Raw genomic sequence first — 18,156 nt, 5'->3', positions numbered from 1 at the left:
TTTAAATAAATATAGACAACACGTTCTACTTAATTAAATAGACTTTTTAATAAATGTTTTCTCCGACAACATCAGAGTGCAGCGCCACATTAAATACGCACTACAATGACAATAGTTTAAAGCGATTTGAAGCATGTTTTATGGACGGCCCCTAAGAACAATTCGATTTGCAGGAGGTGTTCCGCAGACGGAGGTGTCAAGCTCTGCAGCCATTCTCTGTGCACTGCTGGATGGAGGCCTCCGCATTTACTTCGCCGTCATGTACAGACGGGCGGAGGGGCGCAGGCAACGTGCGTGATTTAATTTTAAGTTTTCAAGTTTCATGTATTAGGTATAGCCCTGTGAGCCATGCGGCTCTTGACTCGGGTGCAACCGCAACACAACAAAAACGTGAACAAGAAAACATCTTAAAAGTGACTACGCGCAACAGAAAAATCCAGGGAAAAAACAGCAAAGTCTTCCAGAAAAAAACACCGTATTTCAACGCTGCGTGCAAAAATCCCAGTGGGATGCAAGTCAAACAATAACCATGAGACAATTTAGATTAAAGTTATGACATCTCGAGCAGAGCCAGGGAATTTCAGAGTATTTGGCTGCTATAAAATAATGTGCACGTGCATGATGAGAGAAGCCACTTTCGTTGAGCTACCATTTGTGGCCAGGTCGCTTCTGAAATAAGTAATATTTAAAACAATTTTTTGTTATAAAATGTACTAGTAATGGAACAACTCCAGGAAGTTGCCCCGAAACTTGCCACAACGTAAGGGGGCCCTGGCCAGTTACAGCCAACGTCAGTTGACCGTGGACAATTAGACCCAAGCCGAAACATAACATATAGAAAAATAATGTTTAAAAATATATATATTTTTATGATAGACTATAGTATTGTCATCAGTATGATGTAAGTATACCAAGTTTGCAGTCGATACCACATTGGGAAGTGGGTTAAAATTTAGTTACAAGATTTGAGGATACAACAAGAGACAGAGTGAGTTAAAAGAAAGCGTGTAAAAAGAGCTACACAGCTCAGTGGGGTTAAGATAAAAAAAGTTAAATTGTAGTGCAGACGAGGAGCCTGGGGGACGTCACGAGCAGATTGAAAACTGCGCTAACGGGAGCGTGGTGACGTCGGGGCCCGAAACGCAAGCCGTGCGTGGTGACGTCACGATCAGATTTCGCAGACTGAGGTGACGTCACGAGCAGATAAAGATGCAGACTGTGCTTGGTGACGTCACGGCAAATACTGTACCGTAACTGTAGGTTGCAAAGGAAGTCGAGAGCGCGGTGACGTCACGAGCCATAAGTCACGGGCTGCGTCAGCTGCGTGGTGACGTAGCCGCGGCCGCGCGGTGATGTCACGACTTGTTAAGTCGAGAGGGCTGCGTCAGCTGCGCGATGACGTCACGAGCCGTAAAGTCGCTGGCTGCGTGGTGACGTAACCGCGGCGACGTCACAAGCCGTGAAGTCGCAGGTTGCGCGTCAGCTGCGCGGTGACGTCGCGAGCCGTGAAAGTAGCGGGGGGCTGCGTCAGTTGCGTGGTGACGCAGTGGCGGCTGCGCGGTGACGTCACGAACCGTTACGTCGCGGGACCGCGTCGGCCGCTGTGATGACGCAATCGCGCTTGTGTGGGGCGAGCGCGGCGACGCGATGACGTCATGGCGCAGCCCGTTATAAGTCGCGTTCGCCGGGCAGCCGGCTCGCGGTGACGTCACCGGGAGTCGTGTTGAGAGCGCGCGCTGCAAAGATGACGACGACCACCACCTTCTCCGGGCTCGACGAGGCGAAACCCAGCTCCAGGTCAGCCAAACATACAGCGCACACAATTCTTCATCTACCTCCATCATCATTATCATCGTCGTCGTCATCCACGTTGATGTTGGGGTCGCAACAATTCACCGCAGCAAGCGAGACGGCGGGCGAGGTGGGTGGGTGGGTGGGGGTCCCGATGCCGCTGCGGAGTCCGCAGGGGCCGATGGTGCGAGACGGGGCGCGGCCACTCCGGCGGGACCCCCTCTCACCGCGACCACACCACCACCCTCGGCCACACCACCCCCATAGGCACACAGCCACACCACCCACAACCACACCACACCATAGCCACACCACCCCACCCCCACACCACACCACCACCACACCACCACACCATAGCCACAACCACACCATAGCCACACCACCCCCACACCACACCACCACCACAGCCACAACCACCCCACACCACACCATAGCCACACCACCCCCACACCATAGCCACACCACCCCCACACCACACCATAGCCACCCCACACCACACCACCCCACACCATAGCCACACCACCCCCACCCCACACCATAGCCACCCCACACCACACCACCCCACACCATAGCCACACCACCCCCACCCCACACCATAGCCACCCCACACCATAGCCACACCACCCCCACACCACAGCCACCCCGCACCATAGCCACACCACAACCACGCCACCCCCACCCCACACCATAGCCACACCGCGCCAACCCAAGGGGGTGCCGCCGCCGCCCGTCCGCAACATCGATTCTGCAAAACCGCGCGTCGAATCGATTCCCAACGTTGAAATTTACACTTTAAAAAACGGTAAATCGGTGGCTTTTCTTGTTGTTCGGTTCAAACCCCGTCCCGTTGACCTCGTGTCGGCGTTCGGGCCTCGGTAGAGTTTGCGCAAGACACGCGATGGAGGTTTAAAAATGTATTTCTAACGAGGCCGTTGTGGATCGATTCGCTTGTTCCAGTTGTGTGACGGGGAGTGTAACGGAATCGTCACGCGCCTCCTTCCCGCGTTAAAAATTAAGGACCCCCCCTGCGTTTGTTAAATGACTTCAGCCGTGGTCAATCCACTGCTGGATGAAGACCCCTCCTCCTCTTCCTCTTCATCCGCATCATCTCGCCATAGCCGTCCGTCAAACCCCACTTATCAGTGCCCTTCGCTTATTACAGACCAAATTTAAGACCTTATTGGTCACCCCTTCGTTGCCCTTGTAACTCGCAACGTTAATCTCACAAAGCCCCATCAATCACAACAAGGGAGAAACACAAATAAATAAATAGACACACGTTTGTTGTTATTGTGTGCCCGTATTGAAACGACTGCTGTAGGCCGTATGGAACTGGAAGAAGAAAAAAACTCAATTTTCCCTGTACAAGACTACGGGGTTGAAACGTGCAGTGTGATAACATTATATCCGTAATATATTATAGTGATTTTTTTAAAGTCTCCTAAATAAAGAGACCCCTCTCGTCCACTCCGCCGTGGTACAATATAGTACTCTTACCGGTTACGTCTTGAACACGATTTCGCTGTCGGCCCTTGCCTTTGTAAAGCGTCGTCTTGGTGTTTGCCTCGCCGATGATTTGTTAACACAAAGCTTGGGCCCTGCTGATGAGCCGCACTCGTGTTGAACCGAAGTCCTGCTTCTTCCTGTACGCCGCCTTTTATTTTGTCAAACAACGACATTGTTGTGGGCGGTCGTTGATGGGCGCCCGGACGATCTCGTGTGATTTTATTTTTAGTTTAGAAATACAACGAAAGCCAGATTTTCATTTCAATGACGGCTCCAGACACGTTTGCCTTTTGCAGACGGTAACTTCGTTAATTAAACTCGCGTGACCACCACCCCCCACCCCCCCGGTTCGATACCCGACTAAGGCTCTAACATCAGGGGCATCTGAACCGACCCTAGACACACCACCACACACCACCACCACCATCGATCCACACTCAACCAGCGTGGTGAAGTATGGTCAAACAAACACCCCACCCACCCATGACCGAGACTGTGTGGGGAGGCCCTCCATCCAGCAGCGGATTGACAAAGAGCTATAACATAACATAGCTATAACATTGCATTCAATTACGCGGGCACTGTAGGTTAAGGTGTAAAATAGTCGTGCGTTTTCGTTAGGCTGTCGAGTGGGGAGTTTTTTTTTAATGACAAATCGGTGCGGTGAATTGAAACGATTCGACGTCCGAATAAGTGATGACGCTAACGGGTGAGAGTGCACACGTGTGTCTATTTAAAGGTCTGATTTGCACGAATGTTTGAACGATTGAACGTTTGATGGGACGATTCTGCGTTTTGAGGAACCGAATGAAGGAATAGCTCGCTCAGTATTTGATGGCCATTCGCTTTTGAGATGAGAAGGAATAATGGAACGATCTAATAATTTAATTCGATGATTCCGTTTTTTGTGGAGGGGGAATTAACGGGCGTTGAAAACTATGTACAGTACTACCATTTTATCTTCTTTTTTTACGCAATAGTCGAGCGTTTGGCGGGATGATGGGGGGTTGTTGTGCGATTAATGAATTGTTTGATAGTGGTGAATAAGTTGTGCCGGATGATTAGGGGCGGCACGGGTGTGGGTGGGAGAATGAGAGGAGGAGGAAGAAAATCCTTTTGGTTGTGGTGATTGCATGTTCTGGTGACATATCCCCTGCATCGTGCCGCGCCCTCCTCCTCCTCCCAGTTAACACCCCAGGCACGGCTCCATCCCCACGTGCCGACTCTCCACACACAGATGCGTGCCTGTCTGGCCCGCCCGCTACACACGATGCTGTATTTCTCTATCTCTCGTTGTCTCTTCTCGGCCGTTGTTGTTGCCTGCTGCCTTTGCGATTCGCTGTGGTCTTTGTGGGGGGGGGGGGGGGGGTTGTTGTTGGGGTTATTGTTCCGTGCCGTTCGTGGACCTGGTGGTGTTGGTGGTGTTGGTGTTGTTTGCGCATTCGTGCGATGCCTTTTTGCGTGGCGCGCCCTGTGCGATTTTCTGCAGTGGCCTTTGTAACATGCTGATGCGTAATTGGGGTGTAACGTGCCACGAACCGGGTGGCGTGTGCAGTATATATACAGTATTTTAAATCTTGCCATTAACAATTCGATGTTGTTACTTGCCATCAAGGGTGTTGTGTGAAGTAATTTGTTTTTATTGCACGTGCGAAGTTGTTTGTATGATCTGGTACTGTGTTTCGTTTATCGTCATCAGCCGTGATCTCTCCACTGCTGGGTGAAGGCTTATTGTTTCCCTCGCCTCCCACCCCATTTTGCCAGTCCTCACGGGGGTCCTAATTTGCTCCAGGTTATCCTGTCCAATAAATAACAATGCCTTGCACACGTAGCAGTCGCATTGTGTCACTTGAGGCTGCTTGCCCTGGCTGCTGTAGACAAAAAAAATGATTTGGTCTCGAGTACAAAAAAGGCATTTGTTTGTTTATTCCCATTTGTTGTGTGCTATTGTCTTACTGTATTGTTTGTAAACGTTGTCTTTGCTCTGCGGTCATTACCGTACTGAGCGGGTCCTAACGCCCCTTTGTTCTGGCGCCCAGAGATGTTCCGTGCGGTGTCTGCCGTAAATAATAATGACGACGACGACGACCAGTGGCGTGTGCAAGAAACATTCTGACTTCAACATGGAACGTGAAACCACTGACTTCCTTTTAACGCTCATTCCATGAACACCCCCCCCCCCCAAAACCTTGCCTCTCATCAGCAGCGCCGTGCCCTATTTCACTCGGCTCATCTTTTGTTTAAACATTTACCGAGTCAGCCGGTAGCCCCCCCCCCCCCCAGTTCGCTCTCCGCCCGCCCCCCCCACCAAACGCCAGGGATTTTGTGGCTGAGAGTGGCTCGAGGAGGGGGGGGGCTCCATTTGCTGGATTGTAATTCGTGCACAGGCCGACGATCTGCCCCCAACTCTCCACGAATGACACAAAGCATATGTTAATGTTTCGGCTGCCTCGGCAGTCCACATGTACACACTCGATGGGGTATATATATGTGTTACTAGCTGTACTACCCGGCTTCGCCCGGGACTTGGATCCACCACCGCCCGGCCGCCTTTGTTTCCCCAGTGGCAATGTTCACACACCACACCATGTACTCGTTTGAGGCTGAGTCGACCTAGGGGAGGCCCAGAAGCGGTTGAAATAATCGTCACCGGTGGTGGCCGTGAGCGGGAATCGAACTCGGGTCGTCGGGTTCGTAGCGCGGCGTGCTAACCACTACACTACAATGTGTTACGCTTCCACATGCGCGGGTCATGTGACAGATTTGACATCGCAGCTCACTTGCCGTGCAAAAAATATATGCATTATTGAGCCCCCCCCCCCCCCCCCAAAAAATATACAAAAGTGTATTTTTATAATTTTTGCATGGTGTACAGTCTGGAAAGTACCCACATGGCAAATTTCCAGTTTGTTGCATGTCGGGAAGTACGCTAAACATTTTGAACAGACACACATTCACAACTTTGCCTTTTATATATATGGAGATTATCCGAAAGAAACTGGTAATGTAGGGTAATACATTGCTAGATGCCCCGCCAATTTAGAATGGAGGCGTTCTAAATAAAATATTTTTTATTTCAAATCCTCCGCAGGTTTCCCACCTCCGCATGTCCATCGGTTCCACATGTCTCCCACCAAGATATCCAAGATCTAGAAGCTTGGGATTTGGCTAATATCCTATCGCCTGTTGAGATTTTTTTTTAAAGAGGTTTTGTTAGATATCAATGGGCTATCTCCTAGAGTGTAATGTGTTGTGGCGTGCTGTAATGTGTCCTCTTGTATTCTATCATCATCATTGGAAGCTCAGTCTAGAGGGGAGGGGGGGGGGCAAGGTGGTTTGGCTTGTTTTAAACTAAAGTTCCACTTCAATGCTGACGGTGGCCATTTTCATTGGTGGCTTTGCCTGGGTGGGAACACAGGTGCACGGAAACAGACCCCTAATCTCGACCTCCACACCCACGCGGCGTGGTCAGCCGGCGACCGCTCACGATCTTAACCGAGCTGTAAATGGGTAAGGTGCGGTGAACGTTACCGGCAACGGCAAAGCGGAGACGATTATAGCAGTCGCCTCGGCAGTGTTAAAATGGTTTAACTTTTGTGTGTCTGCCTCCCATCTCCGTGATGGGAGCGGTTGCACAGCGGTTGGCGCGCTGCACCACGAACCCAACGACCCCGAGTTCGATTCCCTCTCATGGCCAACACCAATGACGATTATCTTATTCAGTCCTGGGCCTCCCCGAAGCTGATTCTCCCTCCAAATGAGTACCTGGTGCGATGAGTGAACATCGCCACTGGGGAAACAAAGGCGGCAAAGTGTGGTGCTGGCCAACCCCCTCGTGTGCCGTTACCGCCCTTCATAGGTTCTCGCTAAGGGCACTTGCCCCAACAATCTGTTAAGGCTACATGGGAGATCTTTGACTTTGTCAGCCTCCATGAAGTGAAGCCCGCGTGTCCGTGTAACCGTATCTTTGTCAATCGACGTTGTTATGTCTGCTCGCCAACCGCCCAAACATAAATTATTAATTCGAGTGCAAACCATTGGCACAATTCGCGTATGTCAGAATAACACCGGGACCAGGAATTTCTGATTGTGGTGCGCAAGCACAATATAAGCACAGTCCTGCGGAGGGAGCTGGTAAGAACGTTGGGTTGCTCGGTCAATGGCCTGGGTCAACGGCGGCGTGGTGTATTCCGCAAATCTGCCCGACTGTGAGGGCGGGCACAAGCCGAAGTGAGTAGGTTAAACGTTGAGTTTTATAAGGGCACCACGGGGTGACCAGCCCCACCCAGCCCCATCCCTCCCACCCCCCACCCAGCCCCTCCCCACCCTCCCCTCTCCACCCAGCCCCACCCCTCTCATTTTTGGATGCACGACGGATGGACAAACACAATAATCCCCTGTTGGGCTGGTGTAACCAGGAGGTTCCTACCAGTACAAACGGCAACAACAACAACAACAAAACTCGACCACGTTCGTCCGGTAACTGAGTCGTTGCCTTTAAACGAAAAAGTATTTCACAGGTGACGTTTCCTGTGATGGCCCTTCTCCACGGCGCACAGGGCTGCCAGGCCCCATGGTATAAAAAAGGTGCAGTCTTCAATCCACTCTACCTCTCTGGCCATTGTCCGAAACGTCACCCATTGTATACTTTTTCCTCTTAAAGCAGGAATTTAAGCTTAATTTTCCGAAGCATTTTTTGTTGATGCGTCTGTGCGTGTGTGTATATGTCGCTGCACGTATGCAATTTTATGCAGGCTCGCCTTCGCGCCTGCGTGTGTGTGCATCTCATTGTCTTTTTGTTTTCGTGTGTGTCTGTGTATGTGTGTGAGCGGTAGTGTCGTGGTTTGCGCGCTGCACTACGGACCCGGCAACCCGGGTTCAATTCCCGCTCAGGGCCAACACCATTGACGATTATCTGAACTGGTCCTGGCCCTCCCCTAGGTCGACTCGGCCTCAATTCAGTACCTAGTCCAATGCGTAAACATTGCCACGAGGGAGACGAAGGCTGCTGGGCGTGGTGCTGGCCGCCCACCCCCTCGTATGCCGTGCCGGCCTTCATAGGTGTTCGCGAACAGCACTTTTGCTAACAGTCTGTATAAAGGCTATATGGGGGATCTTTGTCTTTGTGTATATTTCGTGTAATGAGCTTCCCTCTCCGTGAAGTGTCTTTGTGCGTTTGTATGCAGACGCGCGCGTGCGTGTGCATATTTCTCATTGTTTCCCGCTTGCCTTGCCGCGACTTGCGTTTCTGCCGCTCGTCCTAGGGTGCTGAAGCCACCTGGCGGGGGCTCGAGCAACATCTTTGGACCGGTGGATGATGCAGCGGCGCCGTCAGGCGCTCAGAAACCCAAGAAGACGTACTCCAGCAGCGTGTTCTCGGGCCCCGAGGAGAGCCAGCCCATGCAGCGCCGTAGCAACCCCCCAGGTGCTCCCCCCCCGCCCCCCCCCCCCCCCCCCCCCAACTGTCCTGGCCCCTGAGCCCTCAAACTTGACCCCCCCCCCCCCCAACACTGACCCTTGAACCCCGCCGTCCTGAGCCTAATCCCCAGACCCGATCGCTCCCCTCTCAACCTTCTGTTGCGTTCCCTTGTCACTAAAAAGGGAAGGCGCGGTGTCCGTCACCATTGGTTCAAGCGCCCATTTTTTGTTGTAACCACGTGAGTTCATCGAGTCGGCTTGCGTGTTTGTAACAAGATAATTCTGACAATTCAAGGGACAAAAATAAAACGATGCACCAGCTGTACGTCTAAATTCGGTTGAACCTCCTAGGCAACGCCTGGGCCTGCTCGTTGGCGCACAGATCTCGTCGAACGCATTACTCGTGCTCCACCCGATGCTCTTCCCGTTTTTCTCTGTTTTTTTGGCGTTTTCTTTCCGGAAGCGTACAGTGCCTTCGTGACAAAGGCCAAGAGGCCCGGGCATGAGCGCACCAAAAGCGTGCAAGCGTTTGCCGGATTTTATTGCCGTGTTTGCCCCCTTGGGCTTTGCCTTTTTTTTTTATATAGGCGCCCGCCCTCCGCCGGAGCGACCGCGTACGTGCGTGACACGGCGTGTGAACTTTAGCCAAGGAGTTGAAACTCGGTGATGCGATGGCACAGCCACGGGTCACGGGGGTGCAGGCAGTAAAACAAAAATAAAACCTAATACCCGCGTGAGCGTCCTTTCCTTATTCTCGATATCAAGAACGTGGGTAAATACGTGCCCGCCGCGTGCGGAAGCGGCGCGCATTTCAACCTGCGCTCTTGAAAGTAGAATTTGACAATAAGACGCCGGCGAAATTAGATCATATTTTTATGGCGATTGCCACCCCCCACCCCCCCGTGTGACCCTTGTTGGGTTTCGACACCAACATATATTTAGTTTCATTGAATTGCGGGGGGTCGGGGGTGCTGCCGCGGTGTAATGGTTGGCACACGTGGCTTGCGACCCAAAAGTCACCGGTTCGATCCCCCAACGGCGTGGGAGTTGAAATAACGGGCGCACGTCTCTTACATCCATCGGTCCCCCCGATCTACCCAGCAGTATAAGCAAATGGTCACACCGATATTAGTCATGAGTGGGTACGCCCACCTCTTCGGATACCTCCTGCCAGAGTGGAAGAGTAGACCAAAACACCTTGCAGAGCGACGTGCAGCTAATGCCCTTCCGCCAATGTCTCCACAAGTTAGACACCTATTCTTAGTTCTTTCGGTAAAGTCACGTTGAAGGGAAACAATAAAATATATATAAAACAATCAAAATTCTCACGACGTTTCGACCATAACACAAATGGTCGTCTTCAGGTGTGTCGGTTTGCATAAAGTTATTTATTTTATTATTATTTTATTGTTTCCCTTCAACGTGACTTTACCGAAAGAACTAAGAATATGAATTACTGCAGTCACGAAAGCTTTAAATCAAAATTTAAGTTAGACACCGTTACATCGAAGGCTTGTGAGAGTTGGTGATACCATGGGGAGGTCGTCATCCAGCAGTTGATTGATCATGATGATATATCTTTTATTTGGGTTGTTTGAGACGGAGACATTTCCCCATGGGGACTCTTGCAGTGCAGTAACATCTCGCCGCCCAGGAGAGATAACGTCACAGAAGCACTGCTGAAGTCACTTCTTTACCAACGCTAGGCGCTCGCTTTGTACGTGCTTTTTTTTGGAGGGCGTTTGTCACGTGTCGGTGCAACCGAGCACTTTTATTCTCAAAGCTCTCATTGCTGACCGATCCGCGATCATCAACTAGCTCCAATTGAGAAAGGGCGGTTTAATCGGGGGCAGCTGAAACCGGGGTTCAAACCTGGGTTTTCAGCGGTGCCGGCTCGGTACTCCGACCACAGTACAAGGCCTCTAAGCCACCCAAGCCCCTTCGAGCCCGTGCTTTTTTGTTTATTTGCACGTCGAAGAAACAGCTGCCCCTGACAGCTGTTCAAATCTGTGTGCGTGCGCGCGCAGGTGGCAAGAGCAGTGGCATCTTCGGTGACCCCGAGCCGGCGCAGAAGCATCAGCAGCGCAGCAACCCGCCGGGTGGCAAATGCAGCGGCATCTTTGGCGAATCCCAGGCGGCCGGGAAGCCCAGGGTGCGTCGCCAGCTCGTCGCGCGCCGTCACATACATATGTTGCGTCGCGAGCATAACGTATGTTACGTGCGCGCGTGCGTTTTCAGCTAGCTACGGCCGTCATACTTGGGAGTGTAACGACGCATCAATATGAATAGATTCTCGCACCCATCGTACGCACGGAGAATCGTGCAGGCAATTATTAGTCTGCTTTACCAGTACTTTAACAACACAGATCAGGAAAAGGGCGTGAACATCGATTTCACACAACAGCCATTGGGAACACCGAGAGCATTGACTGAGGTTGTCGTTGTGAAGATTCCCAATTTCAGGTGTGGATAGTGCACCACACATCCACGAGGTGGCTCGTATCAACTCGCGTTCATTAGTCTGCAGTAGCTACAAACGTCGGTTTGCATCACAACTCTGAATCGTGACCGTTCGTCGGATCGCTAGGTGTGGAACAGGTGGGCGGGGGGCGGGGGGGACGGCGACGTAATGTCCACGTGCCGCGGTGGTAACGCCGCCTTGTCATCGTGTGTCTCGCAGGATGCGCAGGACGGCGGCGGTGGCTCCAGGGCTGGACAGGGCCCCGGTGAGACTCCCCGGCGGTTGGCGGCGCCACGCGCTTTTGCGTTTTTCGTTGATTTCCGCACTTTGATGCCCGTGCGCCCGCGCACCGGCGGTTTGCTTGCGTCGCGCTCTGGCGGCGCCCACACTCACGGACGGAGCCTCCCCCGGGGGGCGAGGGCTGGGAGGGGCTCCCGTCCCGCTTTGGCTGAAGGTCACATGATTGCTTGCTGGCACAAGCACACTCCCCCCATGTTCTTCTCAGGTTATGTTGCGGCGATACAATTAGTATTTTTTTAAATAATAAATAGAGCTCCTGTTATTCCCTTTTCAGATAATTTTACATAGTTTGGCCTGTATTCTTAGTTGTGGCTCAGGCTTCGTCTTCTGGCTCAAGTGAGCCTGACGCAAAGCGTTGCTTAACTTGAGACGACTCTGACTGTCGTCTCAGCCATGCTCGGGATTCCACGAACCAAACCTTGTGCCAAGCGACTACTGAGCCGCTCACTCAATGCATTCTTTGAATGCAACTGAACGGCTCAAGCCTGAGCTGAGCCAGGACTACAAATTGGGCTCCAGTGGATGGTCGTGGTGTAGTGTAGGCAGGGGAGAAAAGTCAATAGTTGTGGGTGGTAGTTTTAACACGTAGGCTTTCGCGACCAGTATTATTCAGGTTTTTGGGTTAGATCGCGTTATTTATAAATGTGTCGCCACCCGACACAGCCAATTCGTAAAAAATGTCAGCCTAAAGTAGTGAACTATTTATCTTTTGTCAACGTGAGAACTTTTTTACTGATTGGCCGTTTCGGGTGGTGGAGGGTTGCAACACATTTATAAATAACGCGATCTAACCCAAAAATCTTTATTATGGGTGGTGGTTTTATCTAAATTTTCAATCTGCTGTGGCAAATTGAACCTTGCTGAAAAAGTGAAACCACCTAGTGACTGGATGAAAAGTAAAATTATTTTTAAAGACATTTAATAACCCATTTCATCGGCCAACCCATGGTCACTAATTTGGCACTAAACTCGTTCCACAGTTGCTGACTGTCGGTCATCGTGAGCGAACCGATTTTGTGGGTGGCTCGGTGGAAGTCGCCCTCCATGTGGAGATTAAAATACCAAAACGCCGACGCGGTTTTAAACTATCGGCACGAGATGCAGCGATGCAAACGGAAGTGCAGAATTTAACATTCCAAACCGCACGATCGTGGGGATAGGGTTGGGGGCTGAGCGTGGGGGGGGGGGGCGGCAGAGGCTTGGCTACGAGTTACGGACTGCGGGTTGAGCACTCGGTCCTGCTGTGGTGGTGCCACTTTTTGATTCCCACGTTTATTTTTGCAATGGACTTTGCGGCGTCACGACTGTTTTTATTTTTGCCCCCCCTTTTTCGTTCTAGTTGGCTCATAAGTAGACGCGTGAAGGTAATTATTACGCGCACGGCCTCTCTCGTAGACTCTGCACGCATTCCTCTCCCCGTCCGCCCGCCCGCCCGCCCGCCTTCCCTCCTCTCCTGGTCGCGCAGAACGACTCCTCATCCAGCATGGCCGTAGACGTCGGATTTGTGTTTTTCTTAGTTTTTTTTTACACGCATTTTGTACGAATCGTCGGCATTCCCTCGCTTTTGTCATACCCTCCATTTGACCCATGTAACAGCTGCATGCGTCCACCGTGCCGCGTAGCGCACACGTGCGTCCGCATGTGCGTCCGCACGGGTGTGCTTGCTGCTGAAGGCAAAGAGAAAGTTTACACGGTCCACCTGATGGCTTGCTGTCAATCGCACCCCTCCAGTGGCAAAAGAGGTATAAATGCTACCTCTTTTTTTCCACTATATCTGAGCCAAGCCAACCCGGCGCGGCCAGGTTGTTTTGCCACTGCAAAAGCCGAGCTGTGCCGCTTACGTCACTCAATTAGAGGCTTTGTCAGTGTGCATAACGCCGTGTAATCTATATTTACCCTCGGCGCACTTGCTTACATCGTACGTAATGAATGCGCCATTAGCCCTGCCCCCTGGCGCAGCTTTGCATTGAGCATCCTTTTGCTGTTCGGTTCCGGATTGGCATGATAAATAGCCAGTGGAAAACCCACCCATACCGTGAAGTACCCAGCGCTGGCTTGGATTGGATGTGCTCGTGGTGCTGGCGTCCTGACGCTAGCTCGCATATTTGTTGCTTGCGCCGGTGCCAGGTCTGCCCAATCGAGCCCTCGGCTGGCGTTGTGAACTTTGCCCTTGCCGCGCATGCGGTGCGAGTTGCTTGCCGAGGGTGGTGGGATGATGATGGTGGAGGAGGAGGCGTCGCGTTGTGTATGCATGCCGGCTAACATTTCAGCTCTTGTTGCAAGGCTGGGCGGCTGCCTGGGTTAAATTCATCATTGAGGTTTGCCTGGCTCTGCTGGTGGGCGGTGCGCCATCCATCACCGCGAGAAGCCCCTCAGTGAGCGATGACTGCTGATGCCGCGGTGCGCAGAGCCCCCTCCGATCGTTTGCGGTCAGGGCCAAGTTTTCAGCCGAGATCGGAGGGCCGGCAATGGGGGAGGCAGAGCTCAAGCGTGCCCATTGATACCATCAACTCATTTGGCTTGTTTTGCCACATTCAGCATTGAATGTCCTTTATTTTGCACTTAAAAGTACCTCTTCTGCTCTTCTTGGAAGGTACTTTTTGATATTAGAAACTTCAAAATCTATAATAATGATCTGAGTTGGGATTTAATTGTTGCTGTTATGGGCCACAGTTTTATGGTTTTTAATTTGCAGCCAAACAAGTGAGAGCGCCCATATTCTGCGACCGCAGCTGCCTTTTCCAAGAAGAGAATTAGAATGGAAATAATAACATTTCAAATGTGTTTTTTGTGTAAACATTGTCGGTTTAAGAAGGCTTCACAAATAACTGCCGGATGTCGTGTCCATGACCCAGGAGTAGATGGTGAGAATGGCCAAGGCAGTAGCACCGAGAAGGAGCAGCAGCAGCAGGAGGCGGCGGCGGCGGCGGCAGCTCACGACGACGACGAAACGAAACCCAAGACGACAGAGACTGACGTGGTGAAGGAACCCGTGGACACCCACGAGCCTCGGCTGGGGCCCCCGCCCAGGGCGCAGACTCGCATCAGCCAGCCGCCCGGCGGGAAATCGAGCATCTTCTTTTGCTGAACGCGTAGCAAACGCGGGGCCGGTTGGGGTCGTCACGTGGTTGTTTATTCGGGTCACACCTGACCCCAAGACTGGTGGTTTGGTTACCGGGGGATGTGTGTTAGGCTGCACCACTGCTACGATAGGTAAAATAATAGACGATTGAGGTAAAATTCACGATCGCAGTTTGACAGGGTACACGTTAACAAGAATTTTGGGAGGTGTTAAAAGTGAAAATGGGTGTTCTAGAACCAGCTGTGCCCGAGATCGGCACTTGGCCATCGATCGTAAGGTGACGGCGCTGGGGCAAGTCGCGTAGCGGAGTGTACCGGCCCATCCTGGCAACCAAACCGTCGTCGTTTCCAAGGATCCATCTGTCCCTTCTGCCCTGATGGATCCCCGAGTAACTTGATTTAAACAAATTGGCCTTGACAGAAACTGTCAGGCGTATGAAAAGCGCTTCGAACATAACGTTAATAATTGATGTAAAGTCTGGTTACTGTTTCTGTTGACGTTTTGGCCGTAAAAAAGGCTTCTCCATAAAATGCGCTGGCAATCGTTCAGTCCTCGGCTGGATCTCTGTGCCCAAAGCTTCCTACACGCACGCTGCCTGGTGCCTTAAACCCACGCAGCTGTTCTGTGACGGGTTTGCCGTTGTCACATTTCCAATTGAAAGCATGGCAAATTTTAATGGGCTCGAACGCTGTGACGGTATTAAATGCATTCATATTAATCGGCAGCCATTTGTACGCGCTTTGATTTTTGTACTTTTATTTTTTTAAATTCTATCTGCGAAGTTGAAGCGTTGCGCTAACGGGACCACGACTTAACCTTTTGAAAGATTTGGTGAAAGAGAATACTTTGTAGAATTTAAGAGGTGACGGAAAAAGTAAAATAAACTGGGCAGGCCGAGGTTCGCTCGGCTTGGTGCTGATATTCTCCTGCGTTTGTTTACATAAAAAAAAAATGTGACGCTTCTTCTCTCCTGGCAAACGTAAAGCTCGCGCGCGTATGCGGCAGCGCGTTCTCTCACTGCCCTTCCCCCCCGCTGCTGCCCTCGCTGCGTTTGGCCAAACTCGCCGCACCTCCCACGCTCTCAATGCTTTGCTGTGCCTGTTCCTGTGCCGTGCCGCCGCTGCTGCCCATTGCTTGCTTGCTTGCTTTTGATGGCCGCACCTTTGCTTGTGTCTTGCTACCAAATAAAGCTGCTGCATTTACTGCAAAATGTAATCGTGTCGGTTTGTGTTGGTCTATTTTCTGTTACAAATAAATAAAAAAAATTCTGCCTCTAATAAAAAAGTTTTTTTTTTTAAATAGAGGCAGATCGTACGCTGGTTTGACGATTCGATGGGTAAGGAAATGAACTTGGACAGGACGCGTCGCTAGAAGGGATGGTGGTCAGTGGTCGAGACGAACAGTGGGAGTGGAGGCCAAAAATGAAACGTTTAAGCAGACTCAACCGAGGAGATGGAGCGACGAAATCGGGCTGTATACAGGTGCTGGGTGGATTATTACATTGCAAGATCGCGAAAGGTGGCAGCAACTGTGGTGGGATGCCTCCATCCAGCAGTGAGTTGATCAAGGATTGATCATGAATTTACAGCGAAAGGCCTGTTCGTGCAAAATGTGTGCTGGCAAAGGAGATCTAATGATGTAGATGCTTACCCCCGAGTCCTCATTACTTTGATAATGCATTGTCTTTGAGCTGTACGCCTTTTGTTGTCCTCTGGTCTCGCATCAATTGAGACGAGGCTCAGAAAGCCGTCTCTGGTGTGGTTTCAAGGACAATGCATATATCAGTGTTTTTTGTTTGCATTTTGACCACAAGTATTGTGGGTAATGTACACATGATTCCTTGTAAAAAGGTTTCAGTTTTGTTGCCAGAAAAAAGGGTAAAAACCCTATTATATTTTGGTACTGGCAAAGGAGGTCTAATGTAAATATGCTGGTTTGGACAATTTTGTAGTTGGTCGTTTCTTCAGGGAGATTGTCTTCGACCATGACGTAGAATATTCACCACTTGTGTCAAGTTCGCAAGTGTCGACGAGTCGCCCCAGGAAGACAGCCTCTTCAGGGTGAAGCACACATGATTTAATATAATTATAATAACTTTGCATTCACACCATTTGCTATAAGTCACTTATTTTTTATCTTCACAGGTAAGGCCCACTGAGCTATGTAGCTCTTTTTCAAAAGCGACCTGGCCACAAATGATAGCTCAACGAATTGGTTTATTGCGTGGGAATTTATAGCAGCCAAATACTCTAAATGCACGTTTCTTAACGTGCAGAGGAAAACCGGAGAATTCATAGAAACATCCACGGGGACAAAGACACGCAAACTCCAAATATACAGCAGCAGGTGTCAGGGTCGGTATCGAATCCACGACCTCCTGTATACCAGGCGAGGTACTTTGACATCTAGCCACCGTGGTGAGTGTAGTCTGCAAGTCAAGGGGTGATGTTGTTATCTGGTGTCTCCAATTTAAGTATTTTTTTCAAACTTGGACCGTAACGCTGCCACATATCTGCCTAAACTCTTGATATGTAACATCGCGAGAGCTTTGACGTCCACTTGGTGAACGGATGGTGCGCAGAACGCACAACGTTATGACAACATACTCCTATACTTACAAACGAGTTAGGTTCCAGAGATCTGTTCATAAGTCGATTTGTTCGTAAGTCCAACTTTTACACCTGTCGATTCCAAACATGATGTACGGCATGTACACTAAACACAGGGAATGGCTTTAAAATTACTGTAGATGACACTGATTCTTCACGTTCTGCAGATGTAGATGCCACTGGTTCTTCACGTTCTGCAGATGTAGATGCCACTGATTCTTCACGTTCTGCAGATGTAGATGCCACTGATTCTTCACGTTCTGCAGATATAGATGCCACTGGTTCTTCACGTTCTGCAGATGTAGATGCCACTGGTTCTTCACGTTCTGCAGATGTAGATGCCACTGGTTCTTCACGTTCTGCAGATGTAGATGCCACCACCGCCATCTATTGCGCGGCGGTTGAACTTACGACCCTTGGTCCGAACAGGCAACTGTACATAACGGATCAGGTTTGTTTGTTTCTCTGAAAGTTCGTAAGTCGAATGTTCGTAAGTACATGAGTCCCTGTCATACCGACAACAACGCCCTATCCACTTACGAAGGAGACCATCACAGCGATATAAAAGAAAAAAAACTCCGCTCCTGTTGAGGTTGTCTGCTGCCTTGCCCGCCTGAATCACAAACTGCGAGTGTCAACCCATAGCGGTTTACCCGCAGGCAAGATTCGTCCACTAGGGGGCGATGGGTCGCTGCCCCCACCAAGCAGTTGGAGATGAGACATTATTTTTTTTTTTAAACCTTTTATAAATAATTCAGTTGTGTTTAAAACAGTCAAAAAAAATACAGGGTGCTTATTTTTTTTTAAAACACTTATACGGGACTATCGTTTTTAATGGAAAAAGAACGTAACATGATAATAAATGTATATTAATAGCTTCAAAAAGTCAAAGAGTCTCCACTAGTTCCGCATCATTGTCAAGACGCGCCTGGAATCTCCTCCAGGTGGTGGCCCGAAGGCAGCACATTTCTTGCGGTATTTGTTGCAAA

The 18,156-nt window shown here is 50.5% G+C and overlaps 1 protein-coding gene across 2 annotated transcripts; it reads left to right on the top strand.

The window, feature by feature from the left end:
* The first annotated feature begins 1,644 nt into the window (after positions 1 to 1,644).
* On the top strand, positions 1,645 to 15,773 carry LOC116951535 (uncharacterized). Of its 2 annotated transcripts, none has more exons than XM_032970229.2 (5): positions 1,645 to 1,797; positions 8,562 to 8,722; positions 10,743 to 10,867; positions 11,396 to 11,441; positions 14,338 to 15,773. In XM_032970229.2, exons 1-5 carry the CDS (start codon positions 1,745 to 1,747, stop codon positions 14,562 to 14,564), a joined length of 612 nt encoding a protein of 203 aa, XP_032826120.2. In that variant the 5' UTR covers positions 1,645 to 1,744; the 3' UTR covers positions 14,565 to 15,773. The 2 variants fall into 2 exon arrangements, with proteins under 2 accessions (XP_032826120.2, XP_032826119.2); XM_032970228.2 differs by having other exon boundaries at positions 14,332 to 15,773.
* Positions 15,774 to 18,156: the final 2,383 nt, after the last annotated feature.

Source organism: Petromyzon marinus, chromosome 43, assembly GCF_048934315.1.
Source record: "Petromyzon marinus isolate PM22_M1 ecotype Great Lakes invasive population chromosome 43, UKy_Petmar_22M1.pri1.0, whole genome shotgun sequence".
NCBI classification, from domain to species: Eukaryota; Metazoa; Chordata; class Hyperoartia; order Petromyzontiformes; family Petromyzontidae; genus Petromyzon; species Petromyzon marinus.
The sequence above is the reverse complement of the archived record's forward strand: the minus strand, read 5'-3'. Positions and strand labels throughout refer to the sequence as shown.

What these genes read in the sequence shown, in the direction of transcription:
- LOC116951535 (XM_032970228.2), top strand. Translation starts at nt 1,745, where the DNA reads ATGACGACGACCACCACCTTCTCCGGGCTCGACGAGGCGAAACCCAGC. An exon ending in GCGCCGTAGCAACCCCCCAG is followed by an intron (nt 8,723 to 10,742) that starts GTGCTCCCCCCC and finishes GTGCGCGCGCAG; the next exon opens with GTGGCAAGAGCAGTGGCATC. An exon ending in CAGGGCTGGACAGGGCCCCG is followed by an intron (nt 11,442 to 14,331) that starts GTGAGACTCCCC and finishes TCCATGACCCAG; the next exon opens with GAGTAGATGGTGAGAATGGC.